At 40.6% G+C, this 27,505-nt stretch overlaps 2 protein-coding genes across 4 annotated transcripts in view; both read left to right on the top strand.

Moving 5' to 3' along the window:
* Nucleotides 1–1,592: 1,592 nt before the first annotated feature.
* Nucleotides 1,593–11,521, top strand: pgm2 (phosphoglucomutase 2). Its single transcript, XM_041964366.1, has 13 exons — nucleotides 1,593–1,784; nucleotides 3,176–3,343; nucleotides 3,609–3,800; nucleotides 4,805–4,888; nucleotides 5,405–5,598; nucleotides 5,776–5,965; nucleotides 6,060–6,157; nucleotides 6,689–6,869; nucleotides 7,594–7,687; nucleotides 8,792–8,921; nucleotides 9,029–9,221; nucleotides 10,009–10,142; nucleotides 10,577–11,521. The coding sequence occupies exons 1-13, from the start codon at nucleotides 1,710–1,712 to the stop codon at nucleotides 10,677–10,679; spliced, it is 1,836 nt and encodes a 611-aa protein (XP_041820300.1). The 5' UTR covers nucleotides 1,593–1,709; the 3' UTR covers nucleotides 10,680–11,521.
* Nucleotides 11,522–11,659: 138 nt separating this feature from the next.
* The window catches only part of tbc1d1 (TBC1 (tre-2/USP6, BUB2, cdc16) domain family, member 1), a 47,767-nt gene continuing 31,921 nt past the window's right edge, over nucleotides 11,660–27,505 (top strand). The window contains exons 1-2 of one of the 3 annotated variants that reach the window (XM_041964348.1): nucleotides 11,660–11,813; nucleotides 12,664–13,316. In XM_041964348.1, the coding sequence (XP_041820282.1) occupies nucleotides 12,705–13,316 (612 nt within the window). In that variant the 5' untranslated portion in view covers nucleotides 11,660–11,813; nucleotides 12,664–12,704. Of the gene's footprint in view, nucleotides 12,133–12,663; nucleotides 13,317–16,364; nucleotides 16,515–27,505 lie in introns of those variants that run through there. The other 2 variants (XM_041964339.1, XM_041964355.1) reach the window with 2 other exon arrangements.

Here is a 27,505-nt window from a genome sequence, read left to right as displayed (position 1 = left end):
CCTCTGCTCTGAACACGGTTTCAAAGTGTTTGCTGCTTTTTGCTGTTAGAATCAAAGGATGGAAAGTTTTTAAAAACCCTTGGAAGTGGTCCTTTTTTCACTTAGAACTGAAGGGATGCCTTTTTTTCTATAACACTCATTACTTTGTAAATCATCTAAATATAGGAACATACTGTAAGTCTATTACACTTGTTTGATGTAAATCTACAGATGGTCCCCTCATCAGTTCTTTTGTGATCTGGATAAAATGCATGACTAACATGCAGCCCTGACAGTATTAACTTTTAACCATCCGATATTTAAATGCACTCATACATGGTCTTATTTCTTATGTTTATAACATGATGAAACCTGAAAAACATAATATGAAAGCGCATGAGAGGGTTCCTTGATAGCATAAATACCGGTTACCTTAAGCCTCTGGAACTCTGTCTGATTTATTACTTATGTAGTTCAGGATGAGAAATCATCAGTTGCTTCATCTCACACCTGTTCACACTGTTTATTCAGTGACATTAAGCAGTTCCATAATCATCCATGTTATTTATAACGATGATTCATTAAAATCATTTGATTGTAATTCCAAAGTGTCTTTATTTCTACCAGATGGTTGTAAGGTACAGGAATATGAGTCATCTTTTAAGTGTGTCGTTAGTTGGCTCCACAAAGATCTGGCAGTTTTATTTACAATCACTGCTTTCTTTCTTAATTAGAACTGAGAAAAAAAAAGATGGTGATGATCTCAGAAGTGAGTTACACTGTTGATATAAATACCCTCATAAATTCAGAAATATGTGAGCTGACAGAAGTTGTACCAAGCAAGAACATGTGGGACTTCTGTGCTGGCGATGCCTCCATAATTAAAAACTCAAGTAGAACATCACTTCAGAGTAATGTCAGCTGCAGTCTCAAAGCTGGTCAAAAATTGGGCACTGCCTGCACTGTCCCTGGCTGATAAGTGGTTACTTAATGTTCAAATATACAACAGTAGGCTATAAATATTTTGTAAGACCATTGGATATGCATTAAAAGTAAAAACACATGTAACTATATGTTGACCTATTCTGTGTTACATGCTTTCCACTGCCTAAAATCTTTGCCATTTAAGCAGTTGTGTAAGAAGTACTCATGTTTTTACCAAGTAAAGGTATACAAGTAAAAGTCTTCCATTCAAAACTTTTATGTAAATGTACAATAGCATTATCAGCAACATTTACTAGATACATATTTAAAAAAAATGAAATTATGGAACATTGTCACTGATGCATTGTATTGCATGTAGGTCTTAAGGCGTGCTACCAAAAAAACTTAGTAATTACAAAATACAGCAATGCAAGCAAGTACAGTAACAGTACCTCAAAAATAGCTACTGCTGTAAGAACAGTACTAGAGTATATCTACTTAGTTTCTTTCCACCACTACAAAATAACGGTAAAAGATTTCCACCGTCTCAGCTGCAGTTGCCACTTGTTGAAACGGACATGGGCATTTGAGGGTAATTACCACATTTGCAGCGACACGTGAAGGCAACACGTGAAAAACTCGTGACGCAGCACGTCGCTCCGCGCCGCGTCATGAACAGCCGGTTGGTCACATCCAGCGTTGCATTTTTCGTGTCGTGCTGGAAAAGGCTTCCGGGGGAGCGTACTCACCTTGTATGACAACAGTTATTGAGCTGGACAGTGTCCTGAGTCGGGTACAGAAGGGAAATGGAAAACGGTTTGTCCAAAACGGGTGACACCGAGCTGGACCAGGCTATCAGGCTGTGGCTGCAGTATGACAAGGTAAGATGACAGCTAGCAAGCTAACTGCCTTAACGTGCCGTGGCTGTCCTGTAGCTTGTCAGCCAGCTTGACAATATGGCAACGAGGAAGGATATTTTGTAATGAAAGTGAAAGGTTGTGACTACGTAACTGGTCTCCCGTAATTATCGCTCGATAAGTTCAACTTTATTTTACTCTCTGTTATTGCTTTATTTTAAAGCTCTATAATTTCTTAATATTTAAAATAAAGAAATCCTGAAAAGTGCTGTGTAATATGATGATAATAGAGAGACAGTGCAAAATAGTTCCCTTTCCAAACCAGTAATTAATGTAAATTAGTTTTTTAAGTTTAACCTAGAAAGTCTTTTAGTTAGTTGAACATGCAAAATGTGAAATGTGTCTGCCGGCAAGCAAATAATACAGAAAATAAAGTCCCCACTAATACAAGATAATGAATGAATGTATACTTGGATTAAAATGGAGCAGTTCTTCAAGGGAAGTTGCCTTTAGTTGTTTCCAGATCACATAGTTACTTCGAGGAAACTTCCTGGGAAGATTTTTTGAAATAAATGAATTATTATGTGGTTAGCATTGAAAGAAAGGCTTGGTATTTTGTGTTGTAAATACCCAAAACAAATATGAAAGCTTAATGCCACATTTCCTGTCCCTATCCCGCTGTCCTCATCAAAAAGGATAATGGACTTCTTCCATGCAGACTGTGACTCATTTCACAGAGAGAAGGCTTGGGTCGCACACGATTTTTAAGAGCACAGACACGGATGTGCATCCAGCCATCTGAACACAGACATAGTCATTCATGGCCTTAAAGAGACATGGGATGTCACCAATCAGGTCACACTGGATCAGCTACCCTGGCTCATTAGTCTTAACATAAATTAATTAGGGCAGCTTGCTCAGTGGTGCATTTGAATTGGAAGCATAAGGACCCACTTGCTGTATTTATAGTTGCTATTTGTAGCCAGATTAATTCGGTAGTAAAGTGTTTGCTTTATATAAAATTGACACTTCATTCATTCACAACAAAATGCACCGTAGTCGACACTGCACATAATCTGAATTAAAGTAGAAGATGAGTCGATTGACAGAAAATTAAATGCGGACTATTTTAATTTCATTTTCCTCAAGGACAACAAACTTTTCTGTAAATGTTTCACTGTTAACCAGCCAGCTAATTATTTTCAGCTGCAGTCAGATTAATCTTAAATTGCACTTAATTTTTAGAGTACCTGTATCATAAGGAACCAAAACAAACCGATTGGCGGCACCGAGAAGTTCCATAAAAGTTAAAAGTTGCTAATCATCTCTCCAGCTGTAAACTCTTCATTACAGACAATCAATGTGAGACTTTTTTCCAGTGTATAACAAAAGAAGGGTGTGTTTTTCTTCCCCAGAATCCCAAGACATTGTCAATGGTGCAGGACCTGGTGAAAGAAGGAGCGGTGGAGGCTTTGAAGAAATGTTTCTCCTCCAGGATGGAGTTTGGTACAGCAGGTCTGAGAGCAGCCATGGGCCCCGGCATATCCTGTATGAATGACCTTACTATCATCCAGACCACACAGGTTGGTTAATAGATAAACTGCAACCGCACATTAAGCATCAAGTCACATGCAAAACCAGACATACACATTATTGATTCTTCTCTTTGAACCAGTCAAGATCCTCGTGGTTGGCTGCTCACATGCCACCATCTTGTTACCCATCACTGCAGGGCAGCTAGCACAGCTACTTTTCTTACAACGTCCTCTTGCTGCCCTCCACTGCACATTAAACACTTCCTTTCCTCCAACTTTTCTCTTATTTCACCAAATCTTTTCCCCCTGACAGGGTTTCTGTCGCTATCTGGAGGAGAGTTTTGGGAACCTGAAGGAGCGAGGGGTTGTGATTGGTTACGATGCCCGGGCCCACCCTCCCAGCGGGGGCGGCAGCAAGCGCTTTGCCAGCCTGGCTACAGCTGTTTTCATAAGCCAAGGGGTGCCTGTCCACCTCTTCTCTGACATCACCCCGACACCCTTCGTGGTAATCACTCAAATTTCCTTCATGTCCTCATTTGGATGTTTGGGTTTTTTTTGGAGTTGCAGCCACGCTCACAGATGATGTAATACCTTAAAACGCATCATTTACTAATCATCCTACTATTTTACATTTTCAACATGCTTAAAACCACATTTTGGAGGGTATATTTGTGAAGAAATGGTCAGATCAGTTTGTCCGTTTGAGCACGAGGCAGTGGGACAGAAGCTGAAGGGCAAATTCCATTCAAAAAACACACTTCGCCTTCGTATCCCACCGGTTGCATAACACGCGTATGATTCACCAGGTTATGCTGGCTTATGAAACTTATGAAGGGCACCATTCACACGACTTCATATGAAGCCTAAAACCATACAAAATATTCTTATTGCAGCCCAGGCAAACATTTTATCTTGACACCAGGTACTTGGTGATACATGTCTGCCTTTTCATTGCAACATCACAGTGATAACACAACTTTTTCGGTTCATTTTAAAACAGAATGACCCTCAGACGCACAGCTGCAAACTATGAACAACCCAATCCGAGGCCAGTCAGGATGACTGTTGGCCTCTTTCACCATTCTCACTTTACATTGCTCGTTTTGTTTGTGTAATTGTGGGAACACTGAGTATGAAGCTTCATTTTGGTCTTTTTTCCACTGACAGGTACTGTACACAGTTTTTAAATCAGTTTCTACCTAATGTTGGCATAGACGGAAGAGATCTACACACATAAACAGTAGATATTTTTCAGCAGTGCCACTTGATTACTAGAAATCAGCCTCTATTTCAAGAGCAAAAACAGACTGAACTGTTTGGCTCCTGCCATAAAGAAAATGACAGCTGTTCATCAAGTACTGATTATTTACATCTGTCAACATTTTGTTTTTCTCATTTCTCATAATTTTTCTCACATTGTGCGCATGCAATATAGTGTTTATTATACCTGGTCTAGTATGATCCTTAGTGTACTGGAAAAATGACATATTTCTCTCCTTCTCCCTGCAGCCTTTCACCGTTTCCCACCTGGGTCTGTGTGCTGGTATAATGGTGACTGCCTCCCACAACCCCAAACAGGACAATGGCTACAAGGTAACTCCTTTTATTCACTTAGTTTCATTTTTTTTTTTTGTATGTTTGGAATTAATTTTTAGCTGTTGGCTCTGGCCTTGATTCAGGTTTGGCATTTTAAACTGACAGTGCTCCACAGCCTGACATTTGCTTTGAGTACTTTATAAATTCTCCATTGATTTTTTTAGATCTTGTCATCTTCTTGACATTTTCCAAGCAAAAATTCCAAGCTTTTTTTGGTTCCAGCTTCTCAAATCTGAGAGTTTTCCTGGTGCCTTCCTTGTATGTGCTGTACAGTGAACTGAGTTTGGTTTTGGAATGTTATTCAGATAAAACAAGTAGATGTAATTTGTTACATTTGATTCTGGGAAAATGTACCTCTTAGATTATTTCCTGACATTATATAGACAAAATATTTACTCAATAAATTGAAAAATAATCAACAGATTAATATTGAAAATCATAGTTAGTCACAGCCCTAATTCATTGTTCTGTCTGCTGTCATGTGTGTCCTCTGCTGCTTTGTCTGTGTCTCAGGTGTACTGGGAGAACGGAGCCCAGATTGTGTCTCCTCATGACAAAGGTATTGCCAAAGCCATAGAGGAGAACCTGGAGCCCTGGCCTGAGTCCTGGAATGCAGAGGAGGCCCTGAAGAGCCCCCTGGTCAAAGATCCCTACCAGGACACCCACACACAATACTTCAAAGCCATCCAGAAACACTGTCATCACAGGTGCTCCAGAGATAACTACTAGTTGAGCAGCATATACCATTTGAAATGCCTGCTTCCATGCATGAGATGCCATTGTCGGCCATACTAGGACACACACGCACACACAGATAATAACAAGGACACTCTAACAAAACTCAAAGAACAGAAATGTTTTGACTCGAGCTTCTTTCTTCACAGGGACATTAACAAGAGTTCAGAGGTGAAAATCGTGCATACATCTGTGCACGGCGTGGGCCATACATTTGTCCAGTCAGCTTTCAAGGCCTTTGACCTGCACCCTCCGTATGCTGTAGAGGAACAGAAAGATCCAGACCCCGAGTTCCCCACCGTCAAATATCCCAATCCTGAGGAGGGAGAGGGTGTCCTGGTACGAGCAGTCACATCACATGCAGTCATGCTGTACATAGATAGTGTGTTTTGGTTGAAGGTGTAATGTATGTGTGTGTGCCTGTGTTTTGCAGACTCTGTCGTTTGCACTGGCAGAGAGGGAGGGGGCCACTGTTGTGTTGGCGAATGACCCTGATGCTGACCGACTGGCTGCTGCTGAGAAGCAGGAGAGGTCTGTGTTTGTGTGAATGTAACGGTTGTGTTTTTAATATTGCATGAGGAACGCAATGCTAATTCCCTTTAACATGTTAACAGCGTTGAATTGAAAAATACCCTACATCAGCTTTGTCTATGTGCTGTTTTAAATCCTTTTCCACAGTGCCAAGAATATACAGTAAATTAAATTGTAATTTAAGATGTAATCAATTGATTTAACTTGAAATTTAAACATCCCTTAAAACCCATCATGTGTAATTTTTGTCTAATTGCAGACTGTGAACTCCTTCTCATGGCATTAAAACCCTCAAACTTCCAGAACCAGTCAAAACCTCTGTGTCCTCAAAGTTAGCTGCAGCCCTGATTAGAACACATCATTATTATTATGGCAGTGAAAAGCTTTGAACTTCACCGACTAGTGATGCATAAGGTTGTGTTTGTTTGCATGGCTGCACTTCCATAACGTCTGTGTGTGTGTGTGTGTGTGTGTGTGTGTGTGTGTGTGTGTGTGTGTGTGTGTGTGTGTGTGTGTGTGTGTGTGTGTCAGTGGTCAGTGGCGAGTGTTCAGTGGTAATGAGTTGGGAGCGTTGCTTGGCTGGTGGATGTTCCGCTGCTGGAAACAGCAAAACTCTGACGCTGCAGCTGTGAAAGGCCTCTACATGCTGTCGAGCACCGTCTCATCCAAGATACTGCGCGCCATCGCGCTCAAGGAAGGTTTCCACTTTGAGGTAACACAGTCTGACAGTCCCGTTCGAGACTGTCAATTGTTGCAAATGTGAAACTTGGAAGCAGCAAGGCACAGAACACAAAACACTAAATGAGTGACATTAAACTCAAATGCACAGGATAGATGGCTGAATATTAAAGGCTCATTGCGCTCTTTTTTTCCCCTTTTTTTAATACTGATTTTCAAACAAAAAAAATCTTTTTTTTTTTGTTTGTTTTTAAAAGAGCAGAACTAAACTTACCTGACCAGAAATTCTTTTCTCCTGTTTTATGTCCTCATGCATCCAAACGTTGCAGTGTTTCCTGAATACTTCCAGTGAGAAGTATTCATGGGGCTTTATTGGTAGAAATGTGCTGTAATATTCATGGTTATGTTTTCATTAGGGTATAATTCCCTGAAAATGAGAGTAGTTGTATTTTCTTTACCTTAGAATGAGCCCTTTATATCTAGTCGTCTTCCACAGAGTCTGCCATTTTATACCGCCGTGTGCCTTTCCCATTTTTTACAATTTTAGCAGCTACTGTCAGGGTGTGTGAGGTGACCTGCAACCTCACTGCTACATGCAACTAAACCTTGCACACTGGACCTTTTAAAAGAAAGTGTGTCCAGAATGTGGCTAATGGGTATCAATGATACAGTTAAAAGCACTCTGTTACAAATAGGATGTTGCTGAAATTAACATTTCAAACCATGCTTCACCATTACTGTCACCACTGTTTGAACAGGAAATGCTAACAGGGTTCAAGTGGATGGGAAACAGAGCCAGAGACCTTTTGGACCAGGGCAAGACTGTTCTGTTTGCGTTTGAGGAGGCCATTGGTATGTACACATACACATGTACACAAAGTAACCAATTAGTGTCTGCTGGCGCTAATCATAGGAGTACGATCCTGATTAATTCTTTGTGGCATAACATTACGAGAGTTCGTTCACGTAATGATCTCCAGGATGTTACAAGCTGAGTTAATTTCATCTGACTGATCTGATCTGCATCTATCTGGGATCAGCTGAAGGCCAAGGACTACAGACTCTTAGAGTGTTAACAAAATCCTTTTGCCAGCTCACAAGATCTGAACTGGTGTGAGGACCGAAGAGAAACGGGTTTAGAATGGAAGTCAGTTATAGCCTCCTAGAACTACCCACCCCTATGAGATCTGCATGTGAAAATTTAACTATGTCAATTTATAATATTATTGTGGTTAAATAAGACAAAAAGCTTAAAGATTAAAAAATATCACTTTTCATTTGAACAAATGTTTAATTAAAATATGTAAATATGAATTTTCTTCTGTAATCAGGAGTCATGGATCCTTTTCGTATAACCACTATAAGCTTTAACAGTTTCTATTTGGGCCACGGTTGGTTTTCTTTTTCCGAAAGCTAAAACCAGCTCTTTTCTACTTTATCAGAAGCTTCCTTTGTGGCCTCCTTCAGCTGTCTGAACTGCACACTGCAGCAAATGTCAACTGAAGTGTTTTTACACTGGTACTCTCACCATGTTGTACTCGCTGTTACTTATTAAGTGAATGCATCAATCATTAAAATCAGAGAAGGCATGAAAATGTCAGACATCTCAACTGAGGACATTGGTCTTAGTTATTTTAAGTTTTGACCACGCAGTCGGTTAAAGGCCATTTGGGTTTAATATGACAGATGTTCACACACACGTGTATTCAACATCACATAGTTTAGAGTGTCCCCATATAACATGATTATGATGCTATAATTGGAATTGCATTCCTTGGCACGAACTGTTGGTAAAAGACGCATGTGACTACAGCAGCGGGAATGTGCACATACTGGGAATTAACCAAGTGTGTCTGTGTGTGTGTGTGTGTGTGTGTGTGTGTGTGTGTGTGTGTGTATGCGCACGCGCGCACTCTTGTGCATGTGCATGTGTATGTGTCTGTGTGTGTGTTGCAGGGTATATGTGTAGTCCCTCCGTGTTGGACAAAGATGGAGTGAGTGCTGCAGCCATAGCAGGAGAGATGATTTCCTATCTGGACATGAAAAAAACGAGCCTTTCTCAACAGCTCACTGCCATCTATGAGGAGTAAAACTCTCTTATATACTTTTTACTGATCTGGCTTTGATTTCTATACTAAGATATCACTATGCAGACTCTAACTCTGTCCCTCTTTCCCGACTCCTCATTGGCAGATATGGCTACCACATCAGTAAGAACTCCTATTTCATCTGCTATGACCAGAATGTGATCCGCAGCTTGTTCGAGCGCCTGCGCAACTACGGTGGCCAGAAGGACTCATACCCCACTGAATGTGGTCGCTTCTCCATCTCTGCTGTACGAGACTTGACCACCGGCTACGACAGCAACCAGCCCAACAACAAAGCCGTAAGTGCACACGTGGATGCACGTGCATCCACTCAGAGCATGACAAACCTCGGGCACGTCTGGCTATGTCATGCTTTGACCTGCATTTTTCACTGGTGTTTACTTACAGCAAGAATGTTGTCTGCAAATAGATATAACTATGAAATAACCGTGACTACAGAAATCTTTATATTTAAAAGTTAAAGTTGTAGATATAATGTGCTAGGATTGTCCTGTTCTATTTTAAAGCGTCTCTAATCAATATTTTTCAAGCTCCCTTCTGCTTTATGGAGATTTATGGTCATTTTCAGCTCATCGTTCAGCTGTCTGGCCACAGCTTTAATGTGCTGCTGTCAGAGAAAACGCTCTGAAAAACCCACTGAACAGGGCAGCTCCGCTCCAATCCGCAGACAGACAGAGTTGGTTACATTTAGCAGCTGAAAAGCCAGATATTTCTCTCAGAAGGTGGCAAAGACCACTTCGAGGTAAAAGAAAGTGAATATTGACCTAAATCGCTAGATGGACAGAAACACGGCTCCAAATGAACGATAATGTTCTTCCACATCCGCTGGGTGTGTAAGTAAAAACCTTTTTGCTAACAAATTCATCATATCAATTTAAAATGCGATGATGTGTCAATATTGTGTTCACACCTTGTCTCTGCTGCCCACAGATGTATTGTATGCAGATGTTTGTGTATATGGAGAATATTGTTTTCGAGCCCTTTAGCTGTCCTTCCAAACACAAGGTCGTCTTAGATCTTGATTTTCCAACAGTCTGCCCATCACTCCTTCCTCTTGTGTCCCAGGTTCTCCCCACTTCCAGTTCCAGTCAGATGATCACTTTCACCTTCTCCAACGGGGGTGTGGCCACCATGAGGACCAGTGGCACTGAACCAAAAATCAAATACTACACTGAACTCTGTGCTGCTCCTGGTAACAGGTGGGTCTTTGTAGCAGCCAGGACAGCAAGTGAGAAATGGCTTTAGGGCTGCAGCTAATGATTATTTTGATTATCAATTAATCCTTCATGTTATAAAATGTCATAGAACACGAAGCCTATAATTTCCTTAAACCCAATTTAGTGGCTTTAAATGTCTTTTTTAGTAAAACAAACTGTGCAAAGCCCAAAGGTATTCAATATACAGTGATACAAAACAGGGAAAAGCAGCATATACCCTCCTTGAAGGAGCTGTAACAAAGAATTGTTTCATTTTTGCTTGAAAAAATACTTAAATGATTAACAGATTATCAAAGTAGTTTGCAGTTACTTTCCTATGGATCCTATGGATTACTTGTTTTATCTCTAATTGTCTTTACCATACATCATTCTGGCATTTTTTTGTTGTCTCCTCCAACTCTTTGGGTCTCTAACAGTGATGTGACGAAGCTGAAGAAGGAACTGGATGACTTGGTTGATGCCATTGTTGAAAACTTCTTCGAGCCAGAGAAGAATAAGTTGCAGCCGAAGGCGGAGTAGCTCTGATAAGACATACAAGACGTACAATCACATACAGGACCAACTGTGACTAATATTTCTGACCAGCATTTGACGTAGTGTTTAAATTACCCCAGCAGGAACTCTTGACTTAATATATGAGTCTATCATGTCAACTTTACCACCTTGTTTTTTGCCTTTATTTTAATAATCTGCAGAGTTAATGTACATCAAACCCCTTTGACTGTATCACAGATACATGTTTTGGATTCAGTTTACCTCAGTGCTCAGATTATTAACCACAACTGTAAAACCATCCTGCAACCAGAGTCTTTCCTGCCTGACTACTGTTTACATTGCTGTATATTCACTTGTAACAATTATGCATTCCACACTGCTTCAGCATCAACTGCAAGGCTGCTACCAAGAAGAGTTACACAGGAATGTTATTGAGAACTGCTGAAACTGATGCTGTAAACTGCTGTCAAACTTTGAATGTGTGGTATCTTAGTTAAAATTGAGGTATAATATTGAAAGTGACAGTTGAATATGTTCAACAGTTTCTGATGTGAGCAGCCTGTCATTGCAGGGTTGCTAGATTGTGAAATTGTCAAGCCTAAAAGCTTAGAGCGCCACCACGTGGACATGTTCTTTTTTCAAACGCACGAACTGCTTATTACTCGATTTGAATAGTTGCCACCAATCAAAGGGACTCTCGACACCACAATACAACCCATACATTTTCACTTCCCTGTATTTAAGTGATCTCTACTGTCCACTGAAGAAATGTGTAATTAGCAGCTCACCTTTCCTATGTGCCTCGCATCCCAAAATACTGTGCTGCAAATACAATGTCGCTCAATAAAAAACGGTTTCTAACAGTGCACGTGCAGTCAAATGTAGAAGATGACGCGCACATATACACACACACACCCCGTGCACCCCTGCATCCTCCGGGAGCGCATGCATGCTGCATGCACTTGCCATGCCCCATCTGAGTGTAGAGAGGAGGGAGGTAGGGTCTGCCCTGTCTTCTATATTTAACACAAACTAGACCCAGCTCTGGCTGTGTGAAGCTCTCTGTACTCCGTGTGTGTCCGCATGCTCCGCTATACACCACAACTCCCTCGGTCACACTTGAACGCTACACGCATCGGAGAGGACTACAGTGAGCAGGTAAAGAGGCTGAGTCGCATGAGGAGCAGAGCAAATCTTTGAAATTGATTAAAATACATGTTTTGCACTTGGGGAGTAGCATACGTTAAGCGTGCGCGCTTTGGTGTCTGCGCAACCTTGTGCGTAAAAATAACTTGCTCCGTGCGTAAAATTGCATTAACCGGCGAAATACGGCGAGTGGGGCTGCGCTCAGCGGAAATAAAATCTCATTCTAACTTCCGTTGCTGCTCTGGTGCGACACAGCGACCCACATTGCATGCGGCACTGTCCCAGCCGGTTTAAGTTGAGGAATTATTTATGTTGCAAGGTCAAATATGAGGTACGTAAGCAGCCGTTTTTGTTGTATTCCTTTGTAACTTGACGTGAACGTTTTGATTCCATATCTGGTCTGATCTGTTAATCATAAACATTTCCATCACGTACCGCTTTTAATGTGTCGACATTGTTTCTTGTATCTTCTTCCCACTGATTTCACATGCGAACTGCAACGCCGCACCTCAGTACCAGTGACCACGGCGATTATAATGTCGTTTATGTCTGCTGTTTATGTAGGGCAGGGGAGGTCAGCTGGCCCTCCATCTCCCCCCTCTCTCTGACACACACTACTGGCTAAATATGGTCCCCATAGTTTAACTGTCATGTGTTTGTGTGTCCTTGAGGCTGTAAATGTCAAGCTATGTGTTTCTGGTTGGGTAAACAACACCAGGTGGTCATTTTGTAGTATCCTCCAAATGACCCTGTGACATGCAGGTTCCATAAGTGACAAAGTGGAGCACGCATCCAGGAACAACAGTTGACAGTAGAAATGTTCCCCTTTAAATGTCTCTGTCCTCTGACTGATGCTTCGCAGGTAAAGGCAGAGGCAGGCAGCTGCCTTTGGCCACACCAGCCATGGAGGGACTCTACTTTGAAGTGAAGCCCCGAAGAGGCAGGCCAGGAAGTGATGACAAGCCCTGTCATAATATAACTTCAAACCGCTGCTCGCTTCCATCAGTTTTACATCTCAACTCCCCCACATTGTGTCCTGAGAAACTCACCTCTGCTCGGAAGAGGGCTTCAACATGGGAGGAAAAGTTGGAGGAAGAAGGAGAAGAGGAGGAGGTGCAATACAAGCTGAACCTGATTGGTTCTCTGCCTGTCCACCACTTGACCACCATGGCCATGCTGCCCTGGGTGGTGGCTGAGATCAGCAAAGCGCAGCCTGCAGAGAGGGAACCGGGTGCTGGGTTGTGTTCCAGAAGTCCCGGCGGTGGACAGTTGGACTCTCTTGCCCTTCATCAGACAGTTTTTCTGTGTGTGTCGGCATCATGGGTGCGATGTGTGTCTGTCCTGGAAGAGGGAGACGTTTGGGACCCTCTGACACACACAGTGCTGTTTGAATGTCGTCCACACCAGGTGACCAAGCTAATTCACAACAGCCAGGAGCCCAGCAGCTTTGGCTGCCTGGTCAGAGACACACCAAACTGTGCCTGCTACGTCTTCCAGTGCCAGGACAGCACCAAGGTAGGTGTGTGTGCATAAATTAGATGATATATGATATGAGAGTGAACAACAGGGCCTCGAGGTGCAGACATGATATACAGGTAAATGCAAAGTAGCAAACAATAATGTAAGCGTTATACTCTAAAATACAACAATCACGATTAAGTAAATCTATGGCCAGCAAAAACTGAAGGTCAAACTGGCGTCTCAACAGACAGGATCTGTAGAGATGAGGTCTTTTACATAAGGTGCACAACATGAAAAAGCTCTAATTATAACCGTGTGCTGCATCACTCCAAATTGTGAGTCATGTTAATGTTGAATACTGATTAGCAGGATTTGTCAGCTGTCGAAAAAAGAAGCCTTGGTCACTTCAAGAAAGCAGAACACAACAGTAAAAGAAAAAAAAAGGCCAAATCCTCTGTACTCCAGTGGCAGATGCACCGTTCCAGCAAGTGCAAAATTATTTCATAAATCAAGGGGAACAGTCTCATAACTCAGGACAACATATGTCAAAACAACTCAAGCTCAGCCTATCAAAGTCCATGCTGGCATGTCAGATTAGACTCTAGCAGAGAGGAAATGATCAGAATGACATGAGAAACAGGGATCAGCCTGGTAACAATCTGCTTATATTTAATGACAAAAAAAGCCGCCCGAGCATTCAGTGTGATCGCATCAGTATTTATTATGATGTCCCACTGAGAGAACTTGGATCTTGCTTTGGCATCGTGAAAGTCCTTGTACACCGAACTCCCTTCAGCAACACAACTGCCAGCAAACATAAAATCCGCCCACATTCACACACTCTGCTGACCAACATACTCCTGACCTCTAATCCTTTCAACTCTCCTCCACATGGCGAGCCCTGCCAACAGCCTGCACTGTGAAGTTGCAGCTGGTGTCAGAGTCAAGCCAGAGACATTCGATAGCATCTTCATTGCATGTCATGCCCAACATACCAAAGACTTAAAAGAGTTGGCCAAATTAGAGAGATGGAGACAAAGCAGGACACGTAATGGGAAACTTAATGAAATGAAGTCAAAATAGAAAATGTGTGCTTGACCTTGATCTGGGGCTGTTTTTCTTGCTCTTCATAAGGCACATGCGCACACGTCTGGGCTCACATGACAGACACCTGCACATGCTTCAAATATACAAACAGCCGGCATGTACTGTATGATGTAGTGTAAACATAACACGTGTGCATATATCACTGCATCTAAATGGGCACAGAAAGCTGCAACACAAGTTGATGTTTATGTGTTGATGTTCATGTGTTGTGATGACTGTGTGTGCGACTGCTTGACTGAGAGTAAATTGAGTTTGCTTTACATCAACCAAGCAGGATGTAGAGATGTTACTATGGCAACAACTTCCTGTGGCCCAGCGTCTGTTGTGATGTGTTTGTGGAGTTGTGCATGTGTGTGTGTGTGTGTGTGTGTGTGTGTGTGTGTGTGTGTGTGTGTGTCGGTGCATGTTGTTTTTTTTCTCTCTCTCTCTCTCATCAGCCCTGATGATGATGTCAGGCTGGCCACCTGTTGCTCTAGCTCTGTCACATTGGTTATAAACACACACACACACACACACACACACTCTGCATCCACGATTACTGTCACTCAAGTGGAGAAGGTGATGGTACAGTTACCGGCAGTTTCATTTGCATCACAATTACACGTGCAGCAGCCATTCAAGTGTATAGGCTCACATTCAAACACAGAGCTGAGCAAAAAAAAAAAAAAAAAAAGAAGAGAGAGAGATTTAGGAATGATATATGAAATTTATGATATGATATGAAATACATGCTTATTCTGAATTTGATGCCAGCAACATGTTTCAAACAAGTTGGGACAAGAGCAGCCTTAATTTGGGTATTGACATTATTCACTGCACAGTGATTTATTTGCACATAGAGATGTAGGACATGAAGTCTGTTACTAACAATATTTATTTTCGCTAAATAATCATTAGTTCATAATTTAAGGCCTGCAGAGATGAAGATAAACTTACTCTTCTATCCCCGGGGGCACAAACTGTCTCCCTGGCTCTGTGGAGCTCCTGTGCTGTTCCTGGAGTAACAAAAAGTAACCACTGGGTGTCACCACTGAAGTAGACACAGTTCACAAGGTATTCATATGGACATTTTATACCTTAATTTGTGCCTGTTGCTGTGCTTTTTTCCCCAGTTGCTGCTAATGTGTGTTTTACTAGCAAGCTAGTACTTTAATATCGAATTATTTGTATTTCACGATTAGGTTAATTCTTTAAATTCTTATCAATTATCACTGTTCTTTGAGCGAACAGATGGTGATGACTAAAAGCTGGATGTTTTCAGTATTACTACATATTTTCATATTGGCTTTTGATTGAGTCTTTCAACTGTATGATCAACATGTGGGTTCTGTAGTAATAGAAGGACATGCTCTTTCATAGCAACTAGTTATGCCGAAACTGCTGATTAGATATAGTTGAATTACGGTAGTTTTCCTATTATTTCATTTGAAGATGCAGGAATGAGGCAGTTAATGGCAGTCCATTACAAACTGTAACCAGTAATGCTTTGGAGTTTAAGATAAAAAGATAAAAAGGATTTCGACGTACAGACAACTGGACCATGAGGCCTATTATTCATTCCCAGCTTTCAGCCTCAGTCCACAGTCCCAGGGGCATTCATTCCAGCTAGACTGGATCTGCTCAGCCTGCAGACAGGAAATACTGTTCAAAATCAGATTGTATCAACAAAGATAATACACACAATCTGAATCATGTAACGGAAAAGTGAAAAACACCCCAAAATCTGCCGCCTAAAGTTTGACTGGCCAGGGACAGGAACTGTGTCCACCCAACTCTCTCAACGTATTGGTGGATTTAACTGCGTCAAACTCATCGCAGTTAGGTGGAATACAGACGGAAGTTGGTCAATTCGTCTTCAAAACAAAAGCAAAAATGGCGATGTGTAAAGGATAGCGGTGCGAAGTGATTGGAGTTGTTTTACTTTGACATTTATAATGTAACGCTGGTTTGACGTTGGCCAACTTGACGCAGTAGGGCGCAAAATGAACTTTCCAATGAAATGATATTGGAGTGTCCCACACTGTCAGAAACGAGTGTCGGAGAAGTCACCACTCAGGTCTTGTTTTTGTAAAGTTTATGGCGGATGGGATGAAAGCACGACTCCAGCGACTCAACCTGTTCAACAGCAAGCAAGAACAGAAGGATGTAAGTCGAGTTTAAAAGCTGTGTCGGCACGGGTTTTGTGTAGTTTGCGTGCCATGCTAAGCGGACAGTTAGCTAACGTTTACCGAGGTGGTTAGCGAGCATCAACATTAGCCAAATTAGCGCAACCTGTTGTTAGCAAAGTTCAACAAGTTAGCTGCCGTTAACTGTAGCTACACGACTCCAGCCGAATGGTCGTTACACGTCTAATAAGGTGTTCTTTACTTACTATTGCCACAAATTATATTATTACCATAAATCACGCTATTATCTTTTATTTATTTACCTAACCAACGTTACCGGACGCATAGACTTGCCTTTATGTGAAATATTTGTCGTATGTTTGACAGTGTTAATAGCAGGCAAACATTGACATAGACTACTGCTCCTCTCCTTGCTATGAACTGGATACTGACTTCTGCTGTAGTTGGTCAAGTACCATAACGTTACCATAACTGGTCAAGAAAGTATGGGTGGAAAATGTCATCACTGAATGGTAGCTGGTGGTGTGCTGGCTATAAATAATGAGGGTCACTTCGGCTCCTACAGTTTACAACAATTTGATTTGAAGCCTCATGTAATGTAAGCAAACAAAGTGAATTTTCAATAGATAAGGTATGTGTGTGTCATTTTTCAGGATTTCATGTGGACTTTGGTACCTTCATGCATTTATTGAAACTTATGGATGTGTATTGGACAGGTAATTGGATGGAAATTTTACTGCCTGTACTGTAAATAAGGTTTATTTATCTGCTACAAACCATTGTGTGTGTTAGTGTGTCTGTGTCTGTGTGTGGGGTCAGAACAGTATTGTAACATCCTCACTGATATTGGTTATTGACCGTGAAGTCTATTAGAAATAAAACAATTGTTTGATTAATTGATGAGTCAATCGACAGTAATTACCCTTTAATTATAGACGTGGGGGGGGGGGGGGGGGGGGGGGGGGGGGTCACTGGTTAGTTTTCCAAATGTGTTGAAATTGACCTGCCTAGTTTTAGGGTCTGGACTGCTGGTTGGGCAAATACATCATTTCGGGTTCTTTCAACACATAATTCACAATTTTCTGGCCAAATTATTGATTTCTTAATTGAGGAAAATAATCTCCAGATTAATCGGTAATGGAAATACGTTGTCACGGTGGCATCTGTCGTGAAGCCTCAACAGTGCATCCTACTGGGGAGGATCTCTCCTTCCTCCTAGCTCACGTTGTTGCTCAACATGGTTTTCTCAAACAGCACATAATCATTCTGGTTATTAAATGTGTTTTTCCTACTGGATTGGATGGTGTTAATGTTGCTGGCTCTGTTGAACAGTGGCTTACTGACTGTCGGATAAATGTGAGTACATGAAAATCCAGTCTGCTTAGCTGTCGTAAACACAAGCTAAAAGTAGGTGGATGTGAGGGAGCGAGCGTGTGAGTGAGTCATGGCGATATCACCTCCAGAACTATTGTGCTAATGCCAGGACTTCAATCCTGGAACAGGAGGCAAGTCGTTTTGTATGCCGTATTAGTCACATAGTCTGTCTTGAGCTGTCACTTCAACAGTCTCTCTTTTATGGCTGGTTTCATACACACACACTACCTTAAAGCCTTGTCCGAAAGTGAGACTACATATCACCATTTGGGCGGCGAAATACTGAGGAATACTTGCTGTTGCTTTTTGGCTATCTGATTTAAGTGATTGTGAAATAGTTTGTGAATATTGTACCGTAGGTACTGGAGTCTTTCACCATACTATCTTCCAGTTTGAAGAGTTGTGATGAAAAAGGATTCTGAAGCGTGATAATTACTTTCTTTAATTCAAATTTTGCATTTTGATTTAGCCAAAAAGTGTATTTGCAAAAGTGATTGGTGTTAATGATTGCCCACATTGTCCAAAAGAAACTGTCGTGCTTGGATTTTGAATCCCCTTTGTCCTTTTATGCCATACCTTCTTCTTGTAATCCCTTGGCCTCACATGCTTTTCCCTCCCTCTTCATGTGACACACTCTGTGTTCTGTAGTAAAAACAAGCCTGTAAACTGGAGGCACCTTCCTGCCTCTATATATCTGACAGTCTGTCCCTGTCAGTTGTCAGTCTGTGAGGGCTGTACGCAATAGTTCAAAGCTTCGTTCATAACATTGACATTCAAAAACATTCAAATGCTGCGCAGCTTTTCAAAAAAAGGTTTGTTTTTATTTTTTTAGCATGTTTACTCTTTCTGTTTAAATTCTGTATTTCTGCACAGTTGCAGATAGAGAGTATTTTACATTTATATTATTAATATTATACTATTTGTTTGATTGGTTTCCAGTGGTTGCTGCGTAGGATTGATTCTGACACTTGTAATCCAATTTCTAATAATTCCAGAGCGTTGTAAAGTCCAAAAGTCTAAATTTGTAGAAAAAAGATGTAATCATTTCCAAAATCCACAACATGTTTTTTTTTTTTTTTTTAATCTAACATAATATTCTGCTTCAATCCATATTTGTTGGTGTTTAGCCTTTCAAAGACAACATTTTCATAGTGGTTGAAGAACTGTTCTTGAAGAACTGTGCTTGCCGCACACCAAGAAAGACATGTAAATTCATGCCTCTCTGAGAGAGCTCTGTAAATTACATATATCCACAACAACAAATCTATTTATTTTGGCTCTAACACTGTTATAGTTAATTAATCATCTAAGTCATTCTGGAAAAAAAAATCATATTTATCTGCATTATTGTAATTTCTGTCATAGCATAATGTTGCTATAAGGCAAAGGGCGCGTTTCATTATTGCATGCCTTTATTGGACTAGCCTGCTGCCTACATATGTTTATGTTGGCAAAACTGGTGAGTTATATAAATTAAAACAAGTCGATCTAATAAAAATAAACAGACCGTATTTAGCCTGATTAATCACTTTAATAGCCCTGTGCTTTTTGTTGGTTTTGTTTTGTGATTTCAGTCTTTCCCTTTGTTCATTTAATTGCTTCATTTGTCACGCTGTCATTGTTTACATCTAACATTTAACCCACTGACTCTATCAGTCTTCTGAGGTGAGACCATTGAGGTTATCTGTGAACCTTCCTGGCCCACTTCAGTCATAGCCTAGAGGACACTCTGACTCAGCATAGCACACTGACAACAAGCCCCTACATTGTATCCCTGTTATCACATTTGAATGAGTTCATCATCTCTGCCTCCCTTGTCTTTGTGCTCTGAAGTGGCTCCTTAATCCTGACAGAGTGATGTCAGGGTGTTGGACTCCCTTTTGGCAAACCATTTCAGTCACCCACTGACACTTCCTGCTCTACAACTACCCCCCGCTCTCCAAACATGTTCCTGTTTCTCTCTTTTGCACTTCACTCTCTGTTAGTGATGCTTTTCATCTGTTGTCTGGCCCCTGAACTTTGAACGTCTATGAGCTCTGGCTGTGCTCCACAAGGCACAAGACCCAGGCACATGACCATGGGAAGTGCAGAAGTGGGACTTTTCGCTGGCTCGTCATTGTTGTTGCTGATTTTCTAGCCTGGCTGGTGTGTCACTGCGCTGACATTCCTCTGTAACTTCTAATTTTTACCTCCGGGCTTCTCCTGTCAGACTTACACAAGTAAAATATCCATGTGTGGCAAATTTGACCTACAGTATTTCATAGTATTTTGTTTAAAGTGTATGAGAGTAATTTCTGTCAGGGTGTTTGACCACGTTTTAATCATATCTTCATTCATAAAAATCATTGAGTGCAGTTAAAACTCGATATTAGTAAGTTACTTTTGAACATAAAGTTGATAATTCTCTAATTTCTTTCTATTTCGATAGAAAGTTGGAGTAGCATTGATGTATTTTATCTTTCATCTTTGTGGGGCAAGCCTCTTGTAATGTCGGCCTACTGCTGGGACACATCAGCTGTACTGGAGTCCCTCAGGCTTGTAAGAGGGACAGTAGGTAGTTTAGAAAGGAGCCAAATGTAGCCAAAGAGTAGAGAAAGTTGGAAGGATGTAGAGAAATCTAAAGAGTACATTTGTGTGTTTGTTTTTACTACAGTCCTAAGGAATTTCACCAATGATTTTCTCCAATTCTGGTAACTGATCGTGCCCTTCATATGATATCCTGTCCTTTGGTCTCTCTCTCTCTCTCGACAAACACAGAAAAGCTTATTTTGTTTATTGGACTGAATTGCGGCTTCTCTTTTACCGGTGGTACTTGTGTAACTTCCTTCTTTTCGAGGTCAGTACTACAGTAGTTCTATTTAGTTCTGGCTTGGTGAGAGACACTTCGCTTGTTAAATGTTGTTCCTCTGTAAGAGGCCAAGTCTGTGGGTCACAGCCCGAGGCTGTGTCCAATTGCTTTCCCGTCTGAGATCAGCCTCATGTAAATGTTTCACTGAACAAGATACTGTGTGCTGTGTGTGTAACATTAAGGTTGCACTCTGAGGAGCAAACTCTCTCCCACTTCCCTTCAATCCTTCTAATCCACGACTCCAAATCCGATATCTCACAAGAGGACTAAAAAGGGAAGGAAGTTGAAGGAAGAAGTCTAAAAAAGGATGGTATTAGAACAAGAAATCCTGGAATGGATGACTTATGATAATGACATACAGTAAGAAATGTGACTTTTGCATTCATCAAGGTTGAAGAGATCCCCAGCAGTTGCCATTTCTGTAAAACAGTTAATTGATTTTCTCCCCTGTATCATCACAGAAATTGATAGAAACAGTATAAGTTAATTTAAGGCTGCAACCAATAATTATTTTCATTATTGATTAACATGTTCATTATTGTCTTGATTAATCATTTTCCCTGTGAAATATCAAAAAGTTGTGAGAAAACTTTCTTGGAGCTCAATGTCTTGTTTTGTCTGGCCAACAAGCTAGCAAACAAATTCAAAGCAGCTACTTCTCTTGCTCAAGAAGCTGGCACCAGCAAATGTTACTGTTTTTGCTTTATAAAAGTCGTTTCGGCTCCACTTTCCTTGAAGTGTAAAGATATACTATGCAGGAATTGTCGGTAGGTTTGTAAACAAAGCTGTATCCACCATTTACATAGCTTCCTCTTGGATGCATTCTTCTTACGGTCCAGCGCCTGGTCGCTACCTTCTTTTTACGCCTGACCTCACCTGCGTGACGTTACTGGTTGTGGGCTACACACTAACTGACCAAAGGTTGCAGCCCAGAAACGTCACAAATACAGCAAAACAGAAATATAATAAGAGAATACAGGCAGAGGGCAGGGTCTCCACAAATAAATACACTGCTACACACATCTAGTGGGTCATATGTGATGACTGAGAGGGATTACTTTTGTATGAATCGAAATATTGTCTTTTAGGACAATCCTGCATAGTATACTACTAACGTTTTTCAAATGAGGAACCATGAAAAGTACAATTCTTAACTATTTGTTATTTTGCATCATAGATATGTGTGTGTTTATGATAGGTAGTAATGTGGAAGTCATTTATACAAATCGGTTTCGACTGAAAATGCATTCGGGATGGGAGTGACTGAATGAGAAAATAGAAGAGACTATCACCGTGCTGAGCTGAAAGGAGCCGTTATCAGCCAAACAAAGCACAGGGAGTGAAACAGGGAAAGGTGGGCTGAAACGAGAAAAGGCAAAAGCAGCACAGTTAAGAAAACAAATCCTCCTCCTCCATCTGAATGGGAGACGAATGAGAGGAGCAATGCTGTCAAGGACTAAATGCATCTGTTGGTTCAAGTGCTTCAGAGAATCATGCAGTGAAAGCAGAAGGAAGAGGAAGGGGTAGATGGAGAGGGGGATAAGTAAAACAGAGGCCTGTTGTTAGTGGACAGATAACAGACTCCACTTTCATGGCAGGACAACTTAAAGCCAGTAGACACTAGCTGAAGGCCAGAAAACATGATGTTTGGATGCTGATGATGTTGCGTGAGGGGAGTAGATTAATTAATTAGCAGCAGATTATTTGATAATGAATATAGTTGTTAGATTCAAGATTCAAGATTTCTTTATTGTCATTGAGCATGACATGTCAATGAAATTTGCATTGCAACCCCCATGTTAGAAACAAGATAAGAAAGATTCTAAAATAAAATTAAGATACTAGAATAAAATAAACCAACAATAAAGATTGCAATAAAGATATTCGTAAATGCAATTAAAAATATACCAGCAATGAAAATATACTGAAAATATATATTAATAAACAATAAAATATACCAGTGAAATGTGCCAACAGAATAAAATATACCAGTGAAATGTTAGTTGCAGTCCCTAATCCAATGGAAAAATAGCAGAGAACTACACTGGCTGTTTTGATGCACCTGGACTTTTTTCATGAAGTAGGGATATTGTAAATAAAGGAAGAGGATTTTTAAAAAATAGTCAGGCTAGCTGGGGTTTTCACTTGTTTTGTCTTCCATAAGGATGAAGAGTAAATTAAGATAACAGCTCCTCCATTTAGATAAAAATATCAATGAGCATACCCAGTTATGGGTGCATGATCTGGCTGTTTATGTCCTGTGTATGTAGCCATTTTTGAGAAGTGTATTCGACAGGGAAAGTAGCCTGTAGGACAGTAAGTTGGACTGTACGTTTATGTCTTCATGTCTACATCTTCAATTTTAAAGTGAGGCCCTTATCGTCGAATCAGGGACAGTTTGTCAAAGCAGCATACTGCACTCAAATACTTCGTGATGCAGAGCCAGTTTTAGAAGTGGCAGAAGTTCCCTCTTAGCCTGACTTGTTTAACTGTACTTCATGAATGTAAATATATAAAGAGCAAAATCAGAGGGCTTGCAAGGTTACTGGTAGATTTTTAAAACATTTAATGACATAAAATGCCCTGAGGTAAAACTCCTGTGATTCACATTCATGTTGAAACTGAATACATCTGAAGTGAACTCGTGAAAGCTTTCCCTTTTTCTTCTAATCTTTTTCCCTTTTGTTGGCATTAAAGGTCCTTAGATTATCCATTTATGAGAGGCTTTATCTGTCTTTTATGTACCGGCAGTAGCTTATAACTTCATGCAGAGCGCAGACTAGAGCAGAGTGTTGGTCACGTGCTGGCAAACCATCCAGCTAACGAAGCAACCAACCAGGCTGCATAGCCATCTGGAGAAGAAGAAATTCTTGGTTTAGTGTTTTGTTTTTTCGTCCCCTTGGCCACTCATTAAACAAGTTTCTCAGCTGTTTTTCAGTATCCACGGAACAGCATAACTTGGCACAGCTTTTAAATCAAATCCTAGAAAGCATTCAGAGAGTGCATACTTGTGTTAGCACATTTGTTATTTAAATAATTGGAAATGCAGATTAAATTGCAATTGCTGAGGCAGTCATGAGTCAGTCGTGAGCTGTGTGTGCCAGATTTCTTAAAGTAAGTGATTAAGAAAGAAAAGAAATCATATAGAAATGAAAAGCTAATCCTGTCAAAGTTTTTGAGATATGCTGCTAATTAACACACAGACAAACCACCAAGAGCAAAAGCATTACCTCCATGGTGGAGGTGACATGTTGCAGACAGAATTTAAGTTAATGCTGTTTGGTATGTCACCAAGGAGTATACCGCAGAGGAACCCTCAAACGAAAGTATTGCATCCTTTATATAAGTGATATGAAAATACTCTTTTATAAGTAGATGTATTGCATCCACTTGTACAAAACTATTAACAACAAAAAATACTCTAATTATCACAAGTAAAAGCACTCATTATGCAGAATACCCCCTTTCAGAATGATACCTTACTCTACACACTCTTGGTTCACGCACACTGGGGGTTGACTTAATGCATGATTCACTGACTGCCTGATTAGACCTCTTTTTATGACAGGATATAAAATATATCCCTCTCTCTTTCTCAAGTTGCACTCGTTAAAGACTTACACTTCACTCCTTCTTGTAGACCGTTTTTACCGTAGACATTTTAACCTGTCAAAGTAGGCACATTTGATAACATTAATGGCGGCTGCACCCCACTTAGAGGAGGTTCTATTTTTTGGGTGCTGGGACACTTTAATAGCTTACTGGGACTCTTAACAGAACTGAGCCATTGTCTATTGGTCTATTGATATGTTGAGATTGATGGCCCCACAGTATTACCTTATTGTAATATATTACCTCATCAACCTGAGTAGAGGTACAATCTGTCAACTGAGAACACCATGTGTAGACCTTTGAAATGATCTAATCGTTATTATCAATCCATTAACATGTAAGCAGCATTTAATGTAGCTGCTTCAGGCAGAGATAATCTTTACTACTTATTGTACTGTTGGGTAGTTTAATCTGTAAGAATACATTATACTTTATAAGATGATTATATGTTTTTGATATAAAATCTTAATCTGCAAAGTAACAGTTAATAAAGGTGTCAGATAAATGAAGTGGAGTGTAAAGTATGATATTTGCCTTTGAATTATAGTGTGGTACAAATACCTCAAAATCGTACTCTAATCACTTCCCACCACTGTGCTACAGTTTTCAAAGATCAAATCCATTCATTACACTGAGGGCACTGAGCTGACGCACTTATCCAGAGCAGCTTACAGTTAAGACAGAACAGAGCACCCAGTGTGCCGGAGTGAAGCAGGTATTGTTATGATAAACGAACAGGAGTGAGCACACCTCATGCCGATGCAAGACACAGCAGGACCCTGGGGGGAAGCGTGTCTGTGAGACTGCAGATTTAGTAGCTGTTCAGGCATCTCCCATTAATGACATCACCGACGTGACTCAACCACTGCTTCTGCTTTGCTCGTCTACTTCCTCCTTTTTGTTCCTTGGTCTGGTACTTCACTGTGTGGTGTAGCAAACTGGGACGACAATAAGAGAGGCATGTACATGTTGGCAGTTGCCACAAATAGTGTGGCTTGTATGTTCATGTAGCATGGCATCTTTTATTCCAGATGATCCAAGGCCCTGATTTTCTCTGATTAAGTAAAACTGGCTTACCACTATTTCCAAAATATTTCATTCTTTAGCATAACTAACTCAGTATGCCCGTGGTGCACACAATCACAAGACAACAAAAAGCAAACTTCCTGCTTAGACTTGCCCAGGTTTTTTTTATGTGTGTTACTGTTGTATATTTACAAAGAGGAAGTTGCTGTAGGTAGTCACTGGGTTTAATCAGTTATTTTACAAGGAGTGGGGAGTTTTCTCTGTATATTGGCCTTTAGTTACATTCTTAACTATTGCCACTTATCATCAAAAGTCTGCAACAGCACAGAGCGTCCCTGCTGTGCAGAAGATCACCCAATGAAACAGTTTAGCTAATCAGTGTGGCGACAGACAACACTGACATGTGTAAATGAGTATTTACAAACTAAAAGGAACTGTTGTTGCCATGTGATGCCACCTGTTTTTTTGCTGTGTTGCTATTGCTTTTATTTTGACAAACGATATATGTTGGATATCTCTTTTTTCAGCTACTCTTGTCATTATTTATTCTTATTTATACAACCATTGCAGTATTGAGCCTTTTCAGACCAACTTAAATGCAGATTAAACCATCATTGCATTCCATTTGAATAGTGAGTGTCAGTTATCAAACCAAGTTTAGCAACTACTTTGGATGACCACAGGCTTGTGAGCAAATGACAAATGGAAACCTTGTATTTAGTCATATTTTTGTTAGAGAATGTTTGCTTTTGGAACATACAGAGGATTTGGGTGGATAACAGAAAATTGGTTTATGCTTCTGGAGTGAATTGACAAGTTTGCATGCAGTTTTTGCTGTTTTAACAATATTTGGGTGCATTGTAGCTGACACAAATTTTAACTGACCATAGCCTCAGAAACAAAGCAACCACATTTCTGCCTACAGGGATGAATTTTTAATGCAGATGAACAGATACGTCATGGTTGGGGCTGTTGAGCAAGGGCCTGTTTCTCTCACCTCACCTAGCCTTTTTTTTTATGTTTTACTTCTGTTTGTACATCATTTCTCTGTCTTTAAAACTGGCACAAGCAATGTGTCAGGCCGTTTTAATGGCCATGGCAGTCCTCTGTGTTAGTCATGGAAAAAGTGGTTACAGGAAAGGATTTTTGTGTGAGTAAGAACCCTGAGTTATGGCACATTTGTTCTAGGCTGTCCTCATTCAACCCTGAGTGTCCGCTTATCTGCAGACCAACCCAGATAAAAAGAATAGCAACACATCTGCATCACAAACCAAAGAAATAAACGTCTTACAAAATATTTGAATAAACAGAAAATTTGATTTTGCTTGATCATCTACAAATTGACAGAATATATGTAGTAGCCAGGGATTGTTCTTTGCCTTACAGAAAAATTATTTTGTGTGTCTGTGCAGTGTGGGAATAATAAATGGCCCCATCTTAACGGAAATATCCAGGAAGCCAGACAAGAGCAACATAACATTCTCTGCCGTTCTGCTCTGTTTCCGATGCTGCTCTTTCTTTTACCAGACAGGGTTGCATCTGTGAAGTTTAAAAATTCGTGTTTACATACAGTAGATTATATAAACTACAGTCACAGCCCAGCAATACAAGAGTGTAACACATGATCTCTTTAATTTATTGTTTCCGGAATGAAGTTTATGAATGGCAGTGAGTGTGTATAGCTGCTCACATGAAAGTGAACGTTTTCAACTCGCCATGTTAATGCTACTTTCTGGGATTTCAGCCAGATACTCTGTTCTGAGGGAGGCAGAGCTGTGGCCCTGTGGTTCTCTTCGCTGTAATGCAGCTGCAGTTGTTGATATCAGTGGGGAGTTGATATTAAAAGATGTTCAGATGCTGAGTAAACGTAGCATAAAACTTGACTGCGCTGAACCGACGGTGCTGCTTGTCTCCTACTGCTTATTCCTTGCATGCATCCCAAGATGAAGGAGACTAAGTGCCCCCCCCCCCCCATTATGCAAAGTGAGCCTGACATGTAGCCCTGATCAGTCACTCACTGGTGTGTGCTCCACAGCATCTTCACTGCATCTGATTATATTTGACACTTAGGGTATTTGACAATAGGCTATGTTATAAATAAGAGTTTTATTTTTAAAATGTGGCCATTGCTATGTGAAAAGTGTCCCTTC

Source organism: Chelmon rostratus, chromosome 3 (genome assembly GCF_017976325.1).
Source record: "Chelmon rostratus isolate fCheRos1 chromosome 3, fCheRos1.pri, whole genome shotgun sequence".
NCBI lineage: Eukaryota > Metazoa > Chordata > Actinopteri > Chaetodontiformes > Chaetodontidae > Chelmon > Chelmon rostratus.
This window is presented reverse-complemented; position numbering and strand designations above follow the sequence as displayed.